Here is a 20,407-nt window from a genome sequence, read left to right as displayed (position 1 = left end):
GAATGTTGCTTCAACGAAATCAAGCTCCCCCCCTCCCTGTCCCGAAAAAAAAAAACATTAAATAAATTTAAAAAAATTAATTTGAATTTTGACCTCTTGAATTCAAATTATGATTTCCGCAACCACGAGTGTGTGTGTATGTAGGCGTGTGTGTTTATGTGTGTGTGGGGGGGGGTATTTGTGTTTGTGTGTAGGGGGTATGTGTATGTGTGTGTAGGCATGTGTGTTTATGTCTGTGTGCAGGTATGACTGTGTGGGTAGTTGTGTGTATGAGTGTTTGTGTGTGTGGGGGGGGAATGTGTATGTGTGTGTAGGCATATGTGTTTGTGTCTGTGTGCAAGCAGGAGTGTCTGGGTAGTTATGTGTAGGTGTGTGTATGTATGCGTGTGGGTGTATGTGTTTGAGTGTGTGTAGGTGTCTGTATGTATGCGTGTGTGTGTACGTACGTGTTTGAGTGTGTGTATGTGTTTGTGTGAGTGTGTACTTGCGTGTGTGTATGCGTGTAAGTGTAGGATATTGACGCAACCTGGAGACGGTTTTCGCTAGAGGAGCAGCATCGTGAGGAGCCGGTCGACGGTGATGCAGCAGAGGGTGCTGGCGGGAAAATAGAATGATAGGACCTCAAAACAGTCAAATGAAAGCAATAAGCAATCATGATTGCTCAACAAATATTGAACAAGTATTTGAAAACAAAGCAATAGATGTTAATAATTATTTCAATTCAAACATTAACCCTTTCCACTCGATTTTCTTTTACTGTGTTCTGCCACTGAACTCATTATATATTTACTGTAAAATGCATAAAATAATACTGTAAAATACATAAATAGGTGGGGATGGCGCAACCTCCCCCCCCTCTTCTCTCTCAGAACGATTCTCTAAAATGAGATCAGAAACTTAGCTTCAGTTACAGCCATAGTAATAAAAGGGAGAACGAAAGAGTTACTTTTCAAATGTCTATCATTGCTAAAAAAGACCTTGAAAAAGAAAACAACCCGAGAAATGTATAAAACATGACGAAAATATAGGAAAATGTGGGGCAATGTGAAAAAGTGAAATATTTTCACAGTTTGCAGCAAAACCTATCCTGCAATACAGGATAGGTTTATCTATGTTCTTAAGCATATTGTTAATTCTAGTCAAAAATTAAATTGCTCTAAAGATCAAGGAATTTAAAAATATAAGGCATTTTCAAAATTTCATTCACATATTGTAGTACTTTGTGGTTTATCACATTGTAGTTTTCTATATGATAAAATGATAGTTTTGCATTTAACATTTTAAATATTTATTGAGTTTTACTGATATCCAGTACAGTTAGTTTATGTAAGGCATATTTTCATTTTAAATGTTTGATGAATTTATCAGGTGCACCTACGCGGGGTAAAGAGAAATACTTCATTTCGTTTATCTATTCATTCTTTTATTAAATCATTTAAGTATTCATTCATGAATTAATTCATGCATCTGATAAGCTTATTGATAATGGATTCCTCTATCTATTAATCAGCTTTTTCATTCGTTTATTCCCTTATTTGTTTATTCATTCACTCATTTTTCCCCTCACATATCAATTTCTAAATTTATTTGTTTATTCGCTTTATGTATCATTATTCATTCTTTTGTTTACTAATTCATTTTATCGGAAATGTTTTAATAACCAAATAGAAAATATTTCATTCAAATATATATATATATATATATATATATAGATTTTTTTGACTTTCCCCTATGAAGAAAAAAATGAAAAATGTCCACTTTTTATTTTTTAAGGTTCACATTTACGGCCAAAAATGAAAAATAATTTTTCAATCCAAGTGTTATTAGAAAACACATTGTTCTTCCTTTTTGTACCATAATTTTCAAAACAAATTTTGGATTTGTTCATTTTGTAAAAGATAAGTATCTTAACCACTCCACTTTGCCCCACATTCCCTTACTAGAATATACATACATAATAGATATGTATGTATGTATGCGCGCGTGTGTGTATCTGAAAACTCCTGAGGAGTTTGATGAAATATAGACTCTTTCTCTAAAAATATATGCAACAAACACAAATCTAATTATAAATATAAACAATTTAATAAAACACAATGAAAACTTCACAGGTTGTTGAGCAGAACACTGTCACGCAAAGTGAAAAGTGGAAAACAACACTAAGTTTTCAAATAATAGTATAAACAAATAATGTCCCTAGCTCGTACGAAAAATGTTTAAATGCTAAGATTTAGCAGTCAAGTCTGCGACTTCCTTTACTAGAAATATACACCCATTTTCAGAAATTTGAAACAAAGAAATAAAGAAATGCGCCCCAAACAAACGCAACACTCAATGAAACAAAATAGCAACTGCAGAAATGACACTGTATTAATCAATCACATACACAAAGTTATTATGTCATATGTAGTAATGCAAATATCTTACAGTGAAACTACTTTCCCATTTCACTGTAAGGTACGAGTACGTATACAGATTTTGTTGCAGTAACCTTTCTTCTCAAGTTATGCTAATTTCACTGTTTGTTACTTATTTTTTGAGATAAAGTGTAGTAATTTCAGTGTCCTTCAAAAACTCTTACAACCACTTATTAATTAATCATGATTAATCAAGTACCGATTCAATGTCCTTCAAGAACTCTTATCACCACTTATGAATTAATCTTGATTAATAAAGTAGCGATGAAGTGTCCTTCAAAAACTCTTATTGTCGCTTATGATTTCGTCTTGATTAATGAAGAATCGATTCGGTGTTCTTCAAAAGCTCTATTTGCCACATAAATCAATCTAATACTACGGGGCTTCACTTGTGAACCCCCGGTTCGCCACCTGCAGTGGGGAAATACTGACCGCGGCGAGTGACAATTGAGGATTTTAAGGCTTTTACCCCTGGATGTCCCATGGGATGTCCTAAGAACATCCGGAGATGAGGATGCCCTCATGACATCACCGGAACTGGATATCTAGTCCCTTAAGGTTTTGAGGGATGAAACAGAGCAGAATGGCGTTCCCCGGATGCCCTGTATCCAACGGTATTGGTGTTGACCTGGTAGACATTGCCAGTCCAGAGGAGATAGGGCTACAGACACACGCACAGACAGATGCGAACAGGTTCTGATTGTATCAATTTATGCGTCGATTGTCTTTGATCAAAGATTGCAAAGTCAAAATATCGCCCCCTGCCTCCCCCCACCCTTTTTTTCTTTTGAAGGGTCAAAAATATTTTGTAAAATACTCATTAGTTTTCTTAGGTTGCTGAAACTTTTCGATCTGTAGAAAAAATATCTGTCACAAATCTAATAGAAATATGAATTAAAAAATTAAATATAAATGAACTAAACTTTCTGAAAAAACGTAGCTTTCTTTCGACATAGGAAGCACATTCTAGTTTCTCTCTTTAAAACTACTTTAAAAACATTCTGCGTCTAGACATTAGCGTGCACAAGGGGGGGGGGGGGAGAAGGGACACCTGTTGGCCCGAGCCAGAAGGGGGCCAAATATTTTTAAAACTAATCGTGAAATATAGGGGTAAACAATAAGGAGGGGGGCACGCAAAAGTCACTTGTGACGGGCCCAAAAATTTCTGGTCACGCTTCTGCGTCTAGATAATCCAATGGTGTTGAAGATGTACATTGTTTAGATGATAGAAATGTTACAAAGTGGCTTAAGAGTACTAGCTTATTAAACAGCGTTTAAATCTAAAACCAAACATTTTATGATAAAAATGTTTTAGATAATTTGGAACTGATTACAAAACAAAGCACAAAATTACAAAACATTGGCACAAAACTAGTTTACGTAACTGGTGCGTGGTAGCGTATAAACGATTTAATCAAATAGTAGCGCATCATTAATGTCATTATAGAAGAAAAAACATTTTCAAACATCAAATATGCATTATTCATTAAATCTACGAAGAAAAAAAGTAAAAGAAAACAAAAACAAACAAATAGTAAACGTATCATAACTCTTTTGTGTACACTGTAGTATTTGAGTATAAATTAGTGAAAAATCATATTATGTAAAATCTTGGTATTCTTTTTTTTTTTTTTTTTTTTTGAGCTGCGCCACTATTGTCGCCTTTGAGCGATATGCATTAAGAAAACCCTTTGAGGGGAAGGTCATCAATTCCCTCCTATGAAGATTTAAACAGATTACCGGAAGAAATTACTTTCATGGTAAAGAAAAACGATTTACTGACGGGACTTTTTTCTGTTAAATGTCCCCTAAACAAGATTTAGTTTTGTTGGAACATGAAAAAGAGGATTTGGAACGCGAAAGGAATAACTGAATAGTTTATCGAAGAAAATAGTTCCTCATTAAATTCTTAACTTAATTACAGTTTTCTTTGTGCAGTGAATATTAAAGATTATTACCCAAACTCTGAAGGTTTGCCATCGTTGAACATTGTTTTCTTTCATAATTTAGACCTGTTGAAGTTATTCATTTAGTTCTAAAAATAGTGCGATTATTGATGAGCAGAACATTTAGAAAGACTTCTGGGGAGAAGTTAATTCTTGTAAGAATGAAACTGAATAATTAATACTGCTTTTTTGGGGTTAAAATTCTTATCTAATGAATGAAAGTAGGTTAAAGTATGCATATTTTAAAAATGAATACCTCCAACTTACTTTTTTACAACACCAAGTAAAAGAAATCAACTTAATTGTTTATAGATTAACGTACAGTTACACTTTTCCGTTACGTGTAACTTTAAAACTATGAAAATATTGCATATGTGTTTAATCAAAGTTGACTTTGATTTCTCGTAGTTATAGTTATTTCTTTGAAAAAAATTTTAATGCTAAGACTCTCGGTAATCGGTATAAGAATTATCATGAGATCTGTAAAGGTTTTTAAAGATAATTTTTCAAATGAATCAGGGGATGCGGGAGCGTTCCAGCCGCTAAGAAAACCAAACGTCAGCAACCAACAAAAGCAAATTCACCGCCAAGAAAGACGAAAGAAAATAAACGCGACTAAGAACAGTTTATACGCGACAGAACAAGTTGGGGTTTTCTGGGGTTTTCACCCTTCTGTATCTCAGCCCCATGAAGACCCCCGGAGTTAATTTTTGGTATACTAAATCTCTAGTGGCCCCTGACGACATAAACCAAAGTACAACCCCCAGAATCATCAGGTGGACGAGGAATTTAAGTAAGAAAATCGATGTTCAAAAAAGTTTTCGCTTTCTTTGACCGGGCTACAGCCCAGACGAAAAGAAGAATCGAGCTGAAATTTTGCACACTCATTCCTTGTGCCCTACTGATGTATCTTTTGTGCCATTTGACCCCCTCCCCCTCTTTTTGGTTTTTGAAAAACTAATCGTGCCTACCAAGAAAAACTTGATTTGGTCATTTATCAATGCGACTGAGGAACATAAAAACTAAGCATAGACAAATTACAATTAATGTAAATGACAATATGGACACCCAACCAGAAATAGGCAGGTTTGTCTTGTATTGACAATATCTAGTTAGTAAACGATATTCTAGGAACAGCATCAGTTGATTCTCAAAATAGCATCTTCCGAAACATCACATTTTTCAAACATAATTTTTTTTTAAAATCAGCAGTGTTATTTATTATTTTAATGGTTCTTAGTCACCAATAGTGAATGTTCTCTGCATTGAGGTTTCTGAAGGGTTTCTTTCTTAAGGACCTGAGATTGCTTTTTATACGGGCCCCAGGTCCCCTAAGTAATATTTAGACAAACCATATCCATTGAAAACTACTACTGACACAAAAAACTTCACATTTGTGCTACCAAAACTGAAGGAGATATTCGAGTTTAAAGTTTTAAGGGACCATACAAAAGATGAGATTGGAACTTATCACCCTTTCAGAGGAATGTCAGATTGTCGAAGTAAATACAATAAGTATTTATATTTTTCATTGCTATTCCAAAATAAATGCAAATGTTATGCCATGATACAGAAAAGCACACTACAAAACTTCGAACAATTTGAAAAATCACACTATATGCACACATATAATTTTAAATCCTTGTTAACCGCTATATTTCCCCCCGAAAGGTGTTATTGATGGTGGTGTGTAAAGTCACAAAACGCTGCGTTTCATAGCTCTGTGAATATTGGTCGTACTAATGTCAAACTTTTTCTGTTGGAATGATCTTTCAATGGAGAAAATTTCCCTAAATATAAGTAAGGGGGACCTGAGACCCGTATAAAAAGTTAAATTTTGTATTTTTAGACTCATTTTAATTTTTACTTCAAACATTCAATATCCTAACTCTGCATCTGATTTTGAACATTTTTGCAATTGGAAGTATCTAGAACTAACGGTTGCGAAAATAAAGGTCTTGCAGGTTAAAACGGAACACCCTATATATATATATATATATATATATATATATATATATATATATATATATATATATATATATATATATATATATATATATATATATTGGCTATTAATCAAGATCCTTTTAATGGAATGTGTCCGCATAACTAGTAAATTAAAAGTAAGTATGTTACTTATGGGCACCATAATTAATGTTTTGGCAATTCTTACTCAAAATTATTGTTTGGAATTGATGCTAAAACGTAGGCTAAGTTTGCTAAATGATAAATAAAAAATGAAGCAGTAGAATAGTTCCATTTATTTCATTTAGTTGATGTTTTTGAGACGAACCTTTCAAAAGCGATTTGGGAGTTATGCATTTTTTAGTTTTAAATTTTCTCGAATTGTTAAGTCAAGACACTTTAGATTTGATCATATCGTAAGAAAAACAAGCATTTTAATATTTTTGAATGCTTTTTTTTTCTTTTTTTTTTGCGTATTTTCAGAAAACAGTTGAATTCAACTATCATGATCATTACTAGTTTTTAGCATGCCCGTAACTAAACAAATGTGACCGTATTTGGTCAAACCAGTGTTTTCTATTTTACGTCAACAAAATATAAATCCTATTTAAAAATTAATGACACTTTCAGATCTATAAAAGTACAAGTTCTAAGTTCTAACATCGTGAAAACTAGACTGTTCTACGAGCTATAACTGCCACATCACATCACAGTTCAGAAACATTATGAATTAAAAAAAAAAAAAAACTTTAACCACTCTCATAACTAGTCATTTTCCCTATTACTCTAACAGTTTTTAATAAACTCAGCAACGTACTTCATGAACTTGAACAAATATGTCGCAGATCGTAAGTACTTAATGAAATAGCAGAATAGGAAAATGAATACGTGTATATACCGCCCTTCAGGTTAGTTTACCATGTTTTTAAGCGAGCCTTTGGAATGTAATAAATACAAACGTTTTGACTTACCTACAGGTTGAAGTATCGCAATTGTGAACATATTTTTGGTGATTTTCAATAGTCATCATCTTCAGATCAATCTTACAAAATGATTTTGGAATATAAAGAACTAGTTTATGATATTTTGAAGCAGTTAAACAGAAAAAAAAAGAAAATGTCTATTTTTTTGACAAATAACTCAGCATCTTACAAATTTAAGCCATATAATATTTATATCATTAACTCTTAAATATTTAACGCAAAAATTGTTGTAAAAGCGTCATTCAACAGACAGCTCATGTAATTCAAATCCTCGTATACCTGATAGAAAGGAAAACATACGTTCACAGCAAACAAAAATCTCATATGTTCTCAAATGCTTATAAACGTGGTCAAAAACAAACTTATATATACATTTACTTGTGTATGTCACGTGCTTTTCTCAGCTGAGAAAGAAAAAGTTTGTTTTTATATGGTTATTTCCGATATCTTATCATTACAATCCAAACACTAGACAGCCATTGATAAGTGACGTCACAAGAATTGAAAGAAGGAAATTTAAAGTACTGCGTTTGTAAACATTTGAGATTTCACAGCAAAAATATATTGACGTATCATCAAAAAATATCGCAGTGAGATATTGAGACTATTTTCTGTCTAACATTTGAATTGTAGCGTTTCGGATTACAAAATACAATTTAAAAAAACATAAATTTCATGAAGAAAATGTCAGACCTCTTTTTACTATTTACTGTACAAGAAGCTAATCAGCTTCACACATATCAGAGAATTGTAAACATAGCACCTTGCCTCCATAAACAAAGATTTACATCAAGCAAACACACATACAAAGGCGAAAAAATTACATCCGGGGTGAAAGCGGGAGTCGAACCCAACCCCTCCATCCGTCTCGCAGGTAGCTGCTGGAGCAGATACATTTGCTGTCTCAGCTAAAGCGGCCCTAGAAAGTTTCAGCCAGGATTCATTCTTTTGAAAGTTTCCTCCCATGCAGCTCCTAATTATCGCCAAAACAACCAACCTCTTATGAACAACACAGACTTTGATTGTCTAGCCAAGCACTACATGGTAAGTACCCTAGAGATTGATAGAGACAAACAGCCTTAAGTAGGTTCCAAACCACTAGGACGTACCAGAAGAAGTGCAAAACCGATCATACATCTATACCCGTGCGGGGTTTGAAACAGGGTATAAGGTCGTGGTGGCCTGATCGTTAAGGCATTGGACTTGGGGCCGGAGGGTCTCGGGTTCGATCCTCGCTGGTCGAAGATCCACCGTCGTCATTAATGGTGACTGGGCGACGCTAAATGTGCTCGTGGTCACAATGTCCTCCAAGTGATACGATACCTCTAGGGGTGCCAGACTAGAAAGTTATTCGGTTCCTGGCCTGCTTCTAAATTCTCGAACTGTCCAAAGATGGCACCACCATCTATTGTGTTGTATTCTGAAGGCAAGGCGCCTGGCACGCAGTCCTTCATTGTTTGAGGGCCAGAGGTCCAGTAGATAGTTAAACCAGGGTTCCAAGATGCAGATGCAACGTGTGCTACTGCTAATGCCACAAATGCGCATTTATATTGATTAATTCCGCGCACGAATATGAGTTTTAGGACATATCAGTGAAAATATCTCGCCTTGAAATCTTGAGATATATTTATTACAGCATCCCTGAACCTCTGTATGTTCACAACTAACGGTATTATTGACTTCTTTCCCAGGCCTTAGTTTTCTTTCTTTTTTTTTTTTTTGAGTTGTCACAGTGATCTTTAAGGAGTGTGATACATTATAACTATCCTCTTGAAATCCCAGAATTAAGAGCAAAACCTTTCGTTATTTCAAGTTTTCTGATCGAAAATATATTTCAGAAATAGAAAAGCGAAACAAAAGCCAATTTCAGAAATTGAAATTAATAAACTGACTTAGTGCAACAATTAGTACCATCTACGAAACAATCAAGACTTTTTAAAATTAAATTCGGGAGCAATTATAATTCAATTGGGTGTCTTGATTTCCAAATCAAGCATTACTTAATCACAAGCAAGCGTTAATTAATTAAATCAATGATACTAAATAGGTACATATTTGGATACCGAGTATCTCGAGGTATATTATTCGTTTTTAGAAACATTGCAAAGCTAGTTCCACTCTATATCTGAAAAGAAAAGTAAGCATTGTAAGATTCTCATTAGAAGCATAAATTGTAAATTTCATCTAGGCAATTTGAGTGTGAGAATTGCAAGCATTTTAACAAAGCTCGAACAGCAACTGAATTAACCGGAAAACATTGGCTAATATTTACTTGACTCAACTAACTTGTACGCTAGCTGCGGCATCTCAAAAATAATATTTACAACTTAGTTTTACACTATGCCATGGAAATTCTAAGTGAAAAAATGTTTCAGTCCTTTATACTGAGAACATGTAATAGATGAGTAAGAAGTATAATTTTAATCTCCTGTAATTCTGAACCAGTTCTTTTTCGATGTTATCTTACACAGGTACTTTAGCTAGTTAAGAGAGTACCGACATGAAAAATTGAACCCGTTTTTTAACCGACTTCAAAAATGAGGCGGTTATCAGTTCATACCGTATGTATGTTTTTTTTTTTTTTTGTTTGTCCACTCACACAGCGTCTCACCTAGTGAACCGATTTTGATGATTCTTTTTTTAATGGATAGGGGATGGCTCAACTTAGGTCCCATTACTTTGTTTGACATATTTGTCCTTTAGAAAAAAAAGTTATGGGCACAAAACAACAAATTTCATGCAATTTCTATATTAAATGATTAAATATAAAACCCATTGTGATGAAAGTTTGGTGCCATACGACAGTAACATTAATAGTAATTGTAGTGATAATTTTGAATGAAGGCTTCTCTGAAGCAAGCATCGAGTTTCTTCAGGGGGATATTTCGATAATCGGGAATCTGGCGCTGACGTCTCATTTTTGGCATAAATAATTTGATTTTGGTAATCCAGCTGATTTATAGTAAGCCTATGTGAATTATCGAAATCTTCCCTTCTTCAGTGATATTGCTTCATAGTGGGGGTAAACCTAACCTGGAAGCGAGGTGATGCAGTGATTAGGATCTGCTTACCCTTCACAATGCTACCGTTTGGTTTGCCTCAACTACACAGTAGTATTTTTATCGTTATCATCTACGCCAATAACAGATGATCAGGGATAAGTAAGAAAATACAGGATTGCATAACAAGCAACTTGTATGCTGTGAAATGGAAACTAGTTAGGGAAAACGTAATACTTAAATGGTTATAATTAAATTAACTACATATGAATTCCAGAGAGGAACAAAGATAAGTTTTTAGTGGGAAATCGCTTAAAGTTTAATGCATGTTTATAGTTTTTTTTTTTAGTATGGAGCATTTTTATGAAAAAAATAAGGCGAAGTTTCGTGATGGTAACTTCTTACTATTTCTGAAATACCTACATTTACACTAAAAAGAATAAAATAAAAAAATTTTGAAAAAAAAAAAAAAATAGAACCGACTTCAAAATTGCTCTAAAAAGTGAAAAATAATTTTATTCTTTAAACACCATCGATAATGCTTTTAAACATAATTTTTGAAGTTGGCGCAAAAACGATAGATAAAATCATTCACAGCCGTAACTCAACTATAATTATAAATTTAACCACGCCCAGTTTCTTCACTATCACATACATTATGCATTGATGACAGCATATTTGAATAACGATATAAATCTTTCATTCGTAACTTTGGATGCTTTTCTGAAAAAAAATATGAACGAAGCATGGTTACACTGGATTTTACGTTTTGTTTTTGCACCAACTTCAAAAATCATGTTTAAAAGCATTATCGATGGTGTTTAAAGAATAAAATTATTTTTCACTTTTTAGAGCAATTTTGAAGTCGGTTCTATTTTTTTTTCAAAAATTTTTTTATTGAGCAAGAGTTGACATTTTTCAACCACTCGATTAACTCTGTGTGGTCATTTTGATATGAATCAAATTTGTAAGTATGGGAACAGGGGAGGAATTTGCTGATTAGGCACTTTCCAGTAATGTAGTAGTTCCAGTAATTTTCCAGTAATTTTCTTCAAAATCATCCGACAAGAACAATGAAAAAAAAAAGTTTTAATCATCCGGTATTAATGTAACATTTAAGCAATGATAAATAAGAGAAATTTAACACATTTTGACCTCAAAATTTTAAAACGCGTGCTTTACGAAAATCACTCAGGTCTTATTCGAGCACGAGGGAGGGGGGGGGGGGGGGTGGAGGGTAAAACTTTAATGCCATGTTTTCTACCTGCCTACCTAGTTTCATTTGAAACAATATCTAACAAAAACTTAGTTTAAAAAGAAAATTATTTATAAGAGATTTCAGTTCCTTTTAAGCATTAATAAATAATATGCGTTATATAAATAAATTTCTTTATTAAAAGTGTTTATTTCGATGTCGATGGTTTAATTAAATGTAAAATACGTCCTACTACCCAATGTATTCTTTTTTACACTCGAACTTTCTCTAGGGAGAGCTACTTAATTAATTGATTAAATTTTTTGCTATAACAATGCTTTTCACTGCTGTTTGATTTGCAAAATTCTTAAGCCATTTTTGACTAAGATGCAACTATTTGTCAAACTTCAGGTATCCGAATACAATCGAAACAAAATTTCTGGCGTTATTCTGGTATGATTTTCTGATGATATGTAGCTCCATATAATATTTTTTACATCCGAAATTCATAATGATGAACATTAGAGCTGTATTTTTGTGTATAAAGAAATATAAGTTGTCAAAAATGTTAAATTTCCTCTTAAAACAAAGAAGAAATTTGCAAAAGCTTCAAATGTGCTAGCGGCCAAAATTTTATAGTAACTCAAATAAAACTAATATTAAAACAAGTTACATACTTTGACCTAGAGAATGTGCTAGAATATAAACGTAATTTGAATAAATAAAGGTTTAAGAAGCGGTATAAGAATTCTCATGAGATCTTTAACGGTTTTTTTAAAGATAATTTTTCAAATGAATGTCCATTACTTAAAACACATTCATATAATAAAAATTGTTTGAGTACTTTCTCTAGAAAAGCATTTAAAGAAAGTACTAATAAAATATCTAAACAATATACAAATAATCTTTTAGTATACCATGTTTGAAGTTTTTGAAAAAATTCTGTAAAAAGCAGCATACATTTAACTCCTTTTTTCTTTTTCGTTCTTTTTCTTTTTTTTTTGTAAAGTTAGTTCTTTTTGCCCCAAAATTATAGGTCAATTGTTCATCTTTACTAACTAGGAAACAATACCATAGTGCAATAATGAAAAATAATCAAAATGAGTAGCAATCGAAAAATCAATCTAAAACGTATTTTTGGACACATTAATTATTTGCCCTTGTCTCCTCGTTATTAAAATATAAAGCGTTCAAGTCTGCCGAAATTTAAAAAAATAGTCGCCAAATTTAGCGAGTTTTGGTGAGAAATGGAAGATATCTTTCACACGCTTTGCAAATGGATGTCCTGTCGTATGCAGACGATGAAATAGCGTTACCTTGATTTTTTCGCCAAGTTCTTAAACTTGGCTACTTTTTTTGAAGTTTCGGCAGACTTCAAGGTCTTGTGTCTCGATAACGAGGACACTAGAGTTAATGATTTATACGTCAAAAATGGTTTCCCTATGCTCTTTCGATTGGTACCAGTTTGAATTTATTTTCATTATTACATTATTCGTAAGTTCAAATCAGAAAAACATTGCATGATATTTGCAAGTTTCAGAAACTTGGCTCCGAACATGCTCGGATGCCTTTAAATGGAACCGAAGTATCGCGAACTTGAGAGACAATAGTTTTTTCAAGGGTTTGTGAAATGTCGAAACAAAACGACCTTGACTTCTGTCCGTAATAGACTCGTAATCACGCATGTAGATCATGCAAAAAACTTGTCCAATTCATATCTCATGAAGACAAGATATTGCAGCCTACATATTTGCTTAATGGAACAATCAAGATCCGTTTGAGTACGCATTCACGTAAGTTGTGGTAGCGAAAGTGAAAGTATTATTGTAATTTACGTTATTTGGGGACGGAAGTTCGTGTAGTACTTGATTTGGCAACCAATATTTGTATCTAATATTACACTTCTCAAAGATCTTAAGTGTTTAAGTTATTGCGTATTTCTCATGCACGCATAAGCTTACTAGTCCATTTAAGTCGAAATGATTCAAGTCATTAAATTTAAAGGAGAAGATAGCAAGGTAAAATAAAAAATAAAGAGATTTTTTAAACTAAATCTTTTGAAAAACTCAAAATAAAAGGTCTCTCCGTGTCGATTCTCCATGATTTATCCAAAGAAAAAAAGAGGGAAAATCTAATTTTAGGACACTAGTCCACTGGTTTTTTTCAAAAAAAAAAAAAAAAAGAAAAAAAAATCAGTTATTAATGTCTCTGACTTCACATAAACATTGAGAAGAGACAGACCTATCATTTTCACCACTCTTTCCCATACGAATTTCAAAAGTAAAGTAAGAGACACTTTAGTTTCTCACTTATTAGTTCACGATTGAAAAAAAAAAAGAAAGAAAGAAAAGAAAAGAAGAAACCGAGATTCTCACTTGCCTTTTTTGTGGATTTCTGCGGACACTTTTTTTAAATTTATTATTTATTTATTTATTCATTTATTTGTATTTATTTTATTTTATTTTTTTTGCACTGATGAAGAATCTGTAGGGGAGACCGGGGTTAGTTGTTACACGGGGTAAGTTGTTACATTAGAATTTAAAAATAACCGCCAGGAGAAACTGACTTTCATTGCAGTAGATGATAGCACTCACCCATCTGCATTCCCTGACAATCACTGGAGTGCTTGCAGTCAGTAGCATGGAGAGTGCTCAAGGAAAACGATTTTTTGAATCTGGAAGTAATTTTACTTTCCGCTGTTATTTTTCTATTTGTGACGAAGCCGTTGCAGATAACGAATTTATTTCTGAACCACGTGAAAGCCTACATTTTTAGGTAAGTGCTATCATATTTAAAAGTTTTGTAAAAAGATATAATACCAGTAATATGTGCCAAGAACTAAAGTGGCGTCGCATGGGGCAAGTTGTTACAATTTTGTTGGGGTTAATTCTTACAAGTAACAACTTGCCCCATGCAAGTTTTAATTCAATATTATGTTTTCTTTTTAAATGTGATATGGCGGGGGACTATAAAAACAAGACGGGCAGGGGCATAACACCTAAAGAAACATACCTGGATGTGGCTAAAGAAGTAATTGCAGGTAGTTCATTACGAAACGCAGCCGATAAATTTCATGACACTAGAGAGATTCTGCAGTAAGATGAAAAATGCTAGTGGTGGCAAGTAGTATTTCTGATCTGTTTCATTGCATGATTTAATTCATATAAAGTACTGTAGTTGGATGACGATAGTAATAATAGTAATAATTCTGATCTCTTTCTTTTTATGATTAATTTATTGTTAATATGTATGACTGAATAAATAATAATAATAATTACAACAATGATAATAATAATAAATAATGTATTATTCGAATGTAGGTCTTTCTCCAACGCTGCAGGAATGCAGAAGTGAAGACGGTTCGCAAGCGGAAACCATAGGTCAGCGCCACTTTAATAGATACACCAGTAAAAAATGTTTTGCAAGCCGAAGCTGGGAAACAAAGATCTGTGAAAAGGAAATTGTGTCTAACAGGAAAGAAATCAACAGACACAAAGCCAAAAAAAAAAAAAAAATGCAAAAAGGTGCGTCCAAACAGTGCGTCCTTCGGATGAGGATGATGAAGACTGGTTCTGCATAGAGTGCTCTAAACCGTACCAAAAAAACAACTAAACCGCTACAATGTCGTAATTTTGACAAAAGGGCTCATGACCGACGTGCTAAATTTGATAAATTATATGCTTGTGAAAATTTTAATTCGGACAATGATAATGATGATGATAGTTTATTAGAATAAGTCATTAATGAAGTAAATTTGTAAAGCCAAAAGGTTTTTGATTTTTAATGTGGTTAAGAATTTTTAAAACTTAACAGAATAAACCAGAAAATGTAAAAATTCATTTCATCATTAAAATATATCTCATGTAACAACTAACCCCATATACTGAAACAACATGCCCCGTGGTGGGGTAAGTTGTTACAATCTACATCTATTCAAAAAACTCGAAATATTTTGGAGTAGTGGCTTCTAATCAATTTTTAAAAAATATCTTATAAATGTTAAACAATCTAGATGCATTTTAAACTTTCACGCGTGTAAATAATTGAAATAGTTTAGCGTAAAAAAATTGAAAAAAATTGTAGCAACTAACCCCGGTCTCCCCTATTCGTTATCTTCTAAACGGCTGTATAGGAATTATAAATCCCTTTTTATCATTTTTATTTTGTAGTGTTTCCCCCTGCTTTTAATGTCACATTTAAACTCTTCTTGCAAACATACCACATAAACTACACTAATATTATAAAGTTGAAAAGTTTGTTTGTTTGAGAGCGCTAATCTCAGGAACTACTGATTCGAATTGAAAAATTCTTTTTGTGTTGAATAGTCCATTTGTTGAGGAAGGCTATATAACACCCCACTATGGCTAAAGGGAGTGGAGCAGCAATAAATTGAAATCAAATGAATAATAATCATGATGCATTTTTTATTGCATCAATAGCTCGAACTTCAGTTGCTCGAATAGCTCAGTCGGTAAAGCCTTGGACTAGCAATCCCAGGGTGTCAGGTTCGAACCCGGCAGCGGGCGGAAAGATTTTCAGCATTTATTGCCCAGCTCATTTAAAAATTAATTAATTTGTAAATAAAGGGTTTTCAAATATTTTAAATTGATTTTTTTCCGATTTTCTTATTTAACGGAAAACATCGATGTGGTTATTTGTGTGTAATTTTATACTATATATATATATATATATATATATATATATATATATATATATATATATATATATATATATATATATATATATATACAGTCGGACCTCCCTATATTGAACTTCCATATATCGAAATTTTCTATATATCGAAATCCCAGCACATTTCCATGTTCATTACATAGAAAATTTGTTTCTATATATCGAAAAAATCTCTATATATCGAAATTTTTCTTCAGACATTCATAGATTTTTTTCTACACTTTAGACTGTTTGTCTCATGAAAAATGAAGGTTAGGGAGAAAATTATGCTCACTAAGGTTGCTATGAAACTCATAAGGAATCTGGGGTCGAGGGGTGTGAAGAAAGGTCGTTGTTTCTTTCTGGAGTTCTTAAATTCCGTCAAGTTCATTTCAAATCTTAGTTGTAACCAGTAACACTGTAAAATTAGTTTCAAGTTATCCCTTTTGTCTGTTGATTATCATTTTATTAGTCTTTTAGCTTCAGTAAAAATCATTCAGGTTAAGTAGATTGGTTTTTTACTTTTCTCTCGATTACATTGTCAAAACGAAAATACCCTAATGTTGCGGATCAAATTGAATTGCCGAAGAATGAAGATGTATGAAGGCGCAAAGGTGTAATTTTTGTTCTTTTTTTAATTCTTAGCTTTCGTTTAATCCGAAGCTCAAATAAATTAGAAATTGGGTTTCATACAAGAAAATAACCTTTAACTTTAATGTTTTAGGAGATTTTTTATGATAGAAACAAGTTGTTTCTATATATCGAAATTTCTATATATCGAATTTTTTCCCGGCAATTTGCTACTTCGATATATGGAGGTCCGACATATATATATATATATATATATATATATATATATATATATATATATATATATATATATATATATATATATATATATATATATATAAACATATATATATATATAAATATATATATATATAAATATATATATATATATAAATATATATATATATATATTTATATATATATATATATATATATATATATATATATATATAAATATATATATATATATATATATATATATATATATATATATCATAGCATGATGTCCTTAAAATAGTTTTTAAATAACTTGTTGTCTTATCTAAGGTGGTGAAACCGCGGGAAACAGCTAAAAATAAATAAAGGAAAGTATAAATGTTTCTGAATGTTATTACTGACATTAGGCAACGCTGCTACTTTCATTTGATTTGAATATCGGGAAAAATAATGGTCATTGATTGACATCAGTACAATTGAAGAGCTCGGGGCAAGAATGTGATATACCATACGATGTGAATTTTTCAGTAGGCCAATTTCCAAATTTGAAAAATTTTACAAATATTTTTATAGGTAAAAACATACTATATTCTACAATACTAAAACCAGTTATGTTTTTATCCAAATGACATAATCCATTGTCCTGTATATTTCAACTATCAAAGCAGCCTTTACAGCAAGAAACTCGTTTTTTTCAAAAGTTCTTCTCCCGAGCCCTTCAATCTTTTTTGAATCAGAAGTATGTCAAGTTTGAAATTGAGCTTGCACACAGTCTTTCTATAAATGATTCTCTCTTAAAATACTACCGAATGAAGTGCGGAGTTAATGTCCTAAAATATGGTTAGCTCATTCCATATCAACTGGACCAATTTTTGAAATCCTTCCCTGCTGAACATCGTAAATCTCGGCAAATTTTCGAATATTGCTTCCCGTAAGTATGGAAATAAGTTTGATAAAACTTTAGAACCCAAATGATAACACTGAAGTGATTTTGAGAAGCGTATTTATATAATGTAAACGTTGTACAAACACGTTTCTCAAAAATTCGCTCATTGAGTCAATGCAAGTAAGTCTTGAATTTTTTTCTTTAGTTTTTTTTTATATTTATTTTGAGGGTTTATTTCTTTAATGTTTTTCTTTTGAACTAATGCAATGCGTTCGACTTCCACTTCGGGTTGCTGACATGTCTAGGAATTTGTGTCTTTTTATTTATGTATTTATTTTTTAGGCTTATGGCCAGTGACACCCACGAAACATGTAATAATACTTACTGCTCTGCACTGGGGAGTCTCTCATGATTTAGTCGCACGGGGAACTTTTTCGAGAATTCTGTATGTTCCCTTTTTTTTCTCCGAATTTTGTATTCAAATTCTTCAACTATAATGAATACCTGTCTCATACAGAGTTGTCTTCGACTTTTAATGAACAAAGTACTTTTTTTAATACTATTGTTTTCCAGTCGCTCTAAAATCCCTAATTTGGGATCTTAATCATTTACTCTTTGAATATCAAAATTCAACTTGTACGCATAAATGCATTGTTTTAGAGGAAAATCCCCTGGCAATTCTCAGACATCTCTCTCTCTCGACTTCTTGGAAATCAACATCACCATTTCTCAGAAATGCTTCTTAGCAAAACACTGCGTACGAATTCTAGCAAGAGAACTTACTGGTTGTTGTTAGAAGAGTTAGGGGAAAGGTAAATGAGAGAATTTATTTTAAGAGTTCAAGAACTTGGTAACGAGGCGAGACCTGCTGAGAAGATACAAACTGCAATGTTGCAAAGCACCTGTGAGATAATCTTATCGCTGATTTGGCGAAATTATTTCACCTAATCTTCTTGGATTTATTTATACACATCTGTCCAGTGGGAACTGGATAAGGGATGAATATGGTAAACTATCAACTTAAGTCCATACATAGTGATAAGTTGGAATGTACTAAAACTAAACGAAATTAGCTCAACAACCCGCGAGGTCCAAGGCCTACTGCTCCCATTTCAGTTTTCTTGACCAAGGGTTCTGGGGGGGGGGCAGATTTACGGTAAGGGGGTCAGCCGAACACGAGAACCCCAGTGTCCAAGCACTGAAGAGATGAAAGGCCCAACCAGAATCCACTGAAGGGATGAAAGGCCCAACCAGAGAATCGAACCCAGATTTGCTACTTGGAAGCACGAAACTCTACCATTAAGTCACTGGGCAATTAGTTGGTCTAGTTCAGATAGAGTGAACTGGACTTCAGTCCAGATACAGAGTGAAATTTTTAAGATACATGAAAAAAAAATGATAACCTGGAAAAAGTAAGCGAGCTTCAATTTGGTTTATTTTAATTTCGTTTAAAGCAATTCCTAGTTATTTCGTAAGTTTTAATAACAAACTTCGTAAGCTTTGTTGATAACAAAAGTTCCAAAACCATCCTCCTGGGAAGTATATGGAGAACGTTATTAAAGTCGCTGAGTACTATGTTGCAAAAAAAAAAAAAAACACTCAGCATCCAGCACACAACATTCAGCATCCAGTACACAACATTCAGCATCCAGTACACAACATTCAGCATCCAGTACACAACATTTAGCATCCAGTACACAACATCCAGCACATAACATCCTGAATTCAGCACACAACGTCCAGAATCCAGCACATAACATCCTGAATTCAGCACACAACGTTCAGCATCCAGCACACTCGTCCAGCATCCAGCACACAACGTCCAGCATCCAGCGCACAACGTCCAGCATCCAGCACACAACATCCAGCATCCAGCACACAACATCCAGTATTCAGCACACAACATCTAGAATCTAGCCTCAGGAATTAATTTGAATTCTGACATTTTGAATTCAAATTATGTTTTTCGTAATCACAAATTGCGATAGGTCCCTACTCGTTGGGTTTCTTGTTTCTCTTATCGAAATGGATCTTATCGAAATAATAATTGCGAAAACCCTAATTTGAGTTTAAGACGTAAAAATTCAAATGTATGCCGGACATATGGATGTTGTGTGCTGAATGCTGATTTTGTCTAAAGAGGAAGGTATGAAGCCGAGAAGGTAAGATATAAATAAAGTCGTTTCCAGGGGACATGGACGCCACCGAACAGGATGAGGTACCCTAGTGGAAGCCGATGAACCGTGCAGCTCGCGGAGTCCTAGGACTCAAAAGTGACCAGGAACACCTTCAATCGAATGAGGACAGTTAGCGATTCGTGATTGCTTTAAAAAAAAAAAACTGAATTAACGAAATCTTATAGTCTAACATCAATCAAGCGACACATCTGAAGCTCAAACCCCAATTATCTTCAACTCGGTTTACGTACACATACTAATATTATCAACGGTACGCTTCTGGAACTAAAATGTCAGATAAGTTAGCTTTCCGTATATTGCGACCTTAGATGTTATTTAATTTTTGCAGCGTATACAGCGTTGATGTATGGACCTATACTTA

General features: G+C 33.2%; 1 protein-coding gene across 2 annotated transcripts in view; it reads right to left on the bottom strand.

Annotated features, from left to right (window-relative positions):
- LOC129231502 (uridine phosphorylase 2-like) overlaps nt 1-18,468 on the bottom strand; it is a 35,432-nt gene extending 16,964 nt beyond the window's left edge. Inside the window, exon 1 of one of the 2 annotated variants that reach the window (XM_054865830.1) lies at nt 18,234-18,468. In XM_054865830.1, coding sequence (XP_054721805.1) covers nt 18,234-18,361 — 128 coding nt within the window. In that variant the 5' untranslated portion in view covers nt 18,362-18,468. Of the gene's footprint in view, nt 1-7,299; nt 7,628-18,233 lie in introns of those variants that run through there. The other variant, XM_054865831.1, reaches the window with a different exon arrangement.
- Between the last annotated feature and the right edge of the window lie 1,939 nt (nt 18,469-20,407).

The sequence above is a fragment of the Uloborus diversus genome, chromosome 10, assembly GCF_026930045.1.
Source record: "Uloborus diversus isolate 005 chromosome 10, Udiv.v.3.1, whole genome shotgun sequence".
NCBI lineage: Eukaryota > Metazoa > Arthropoda > Arachnida > Araneae > Uloboridae > Uloborus > Uloborus diversus.
Note: the sequence above shows the minus strand (reverse complement) of the source record. Positions and strands in the feature narration are given on the sequence as shown.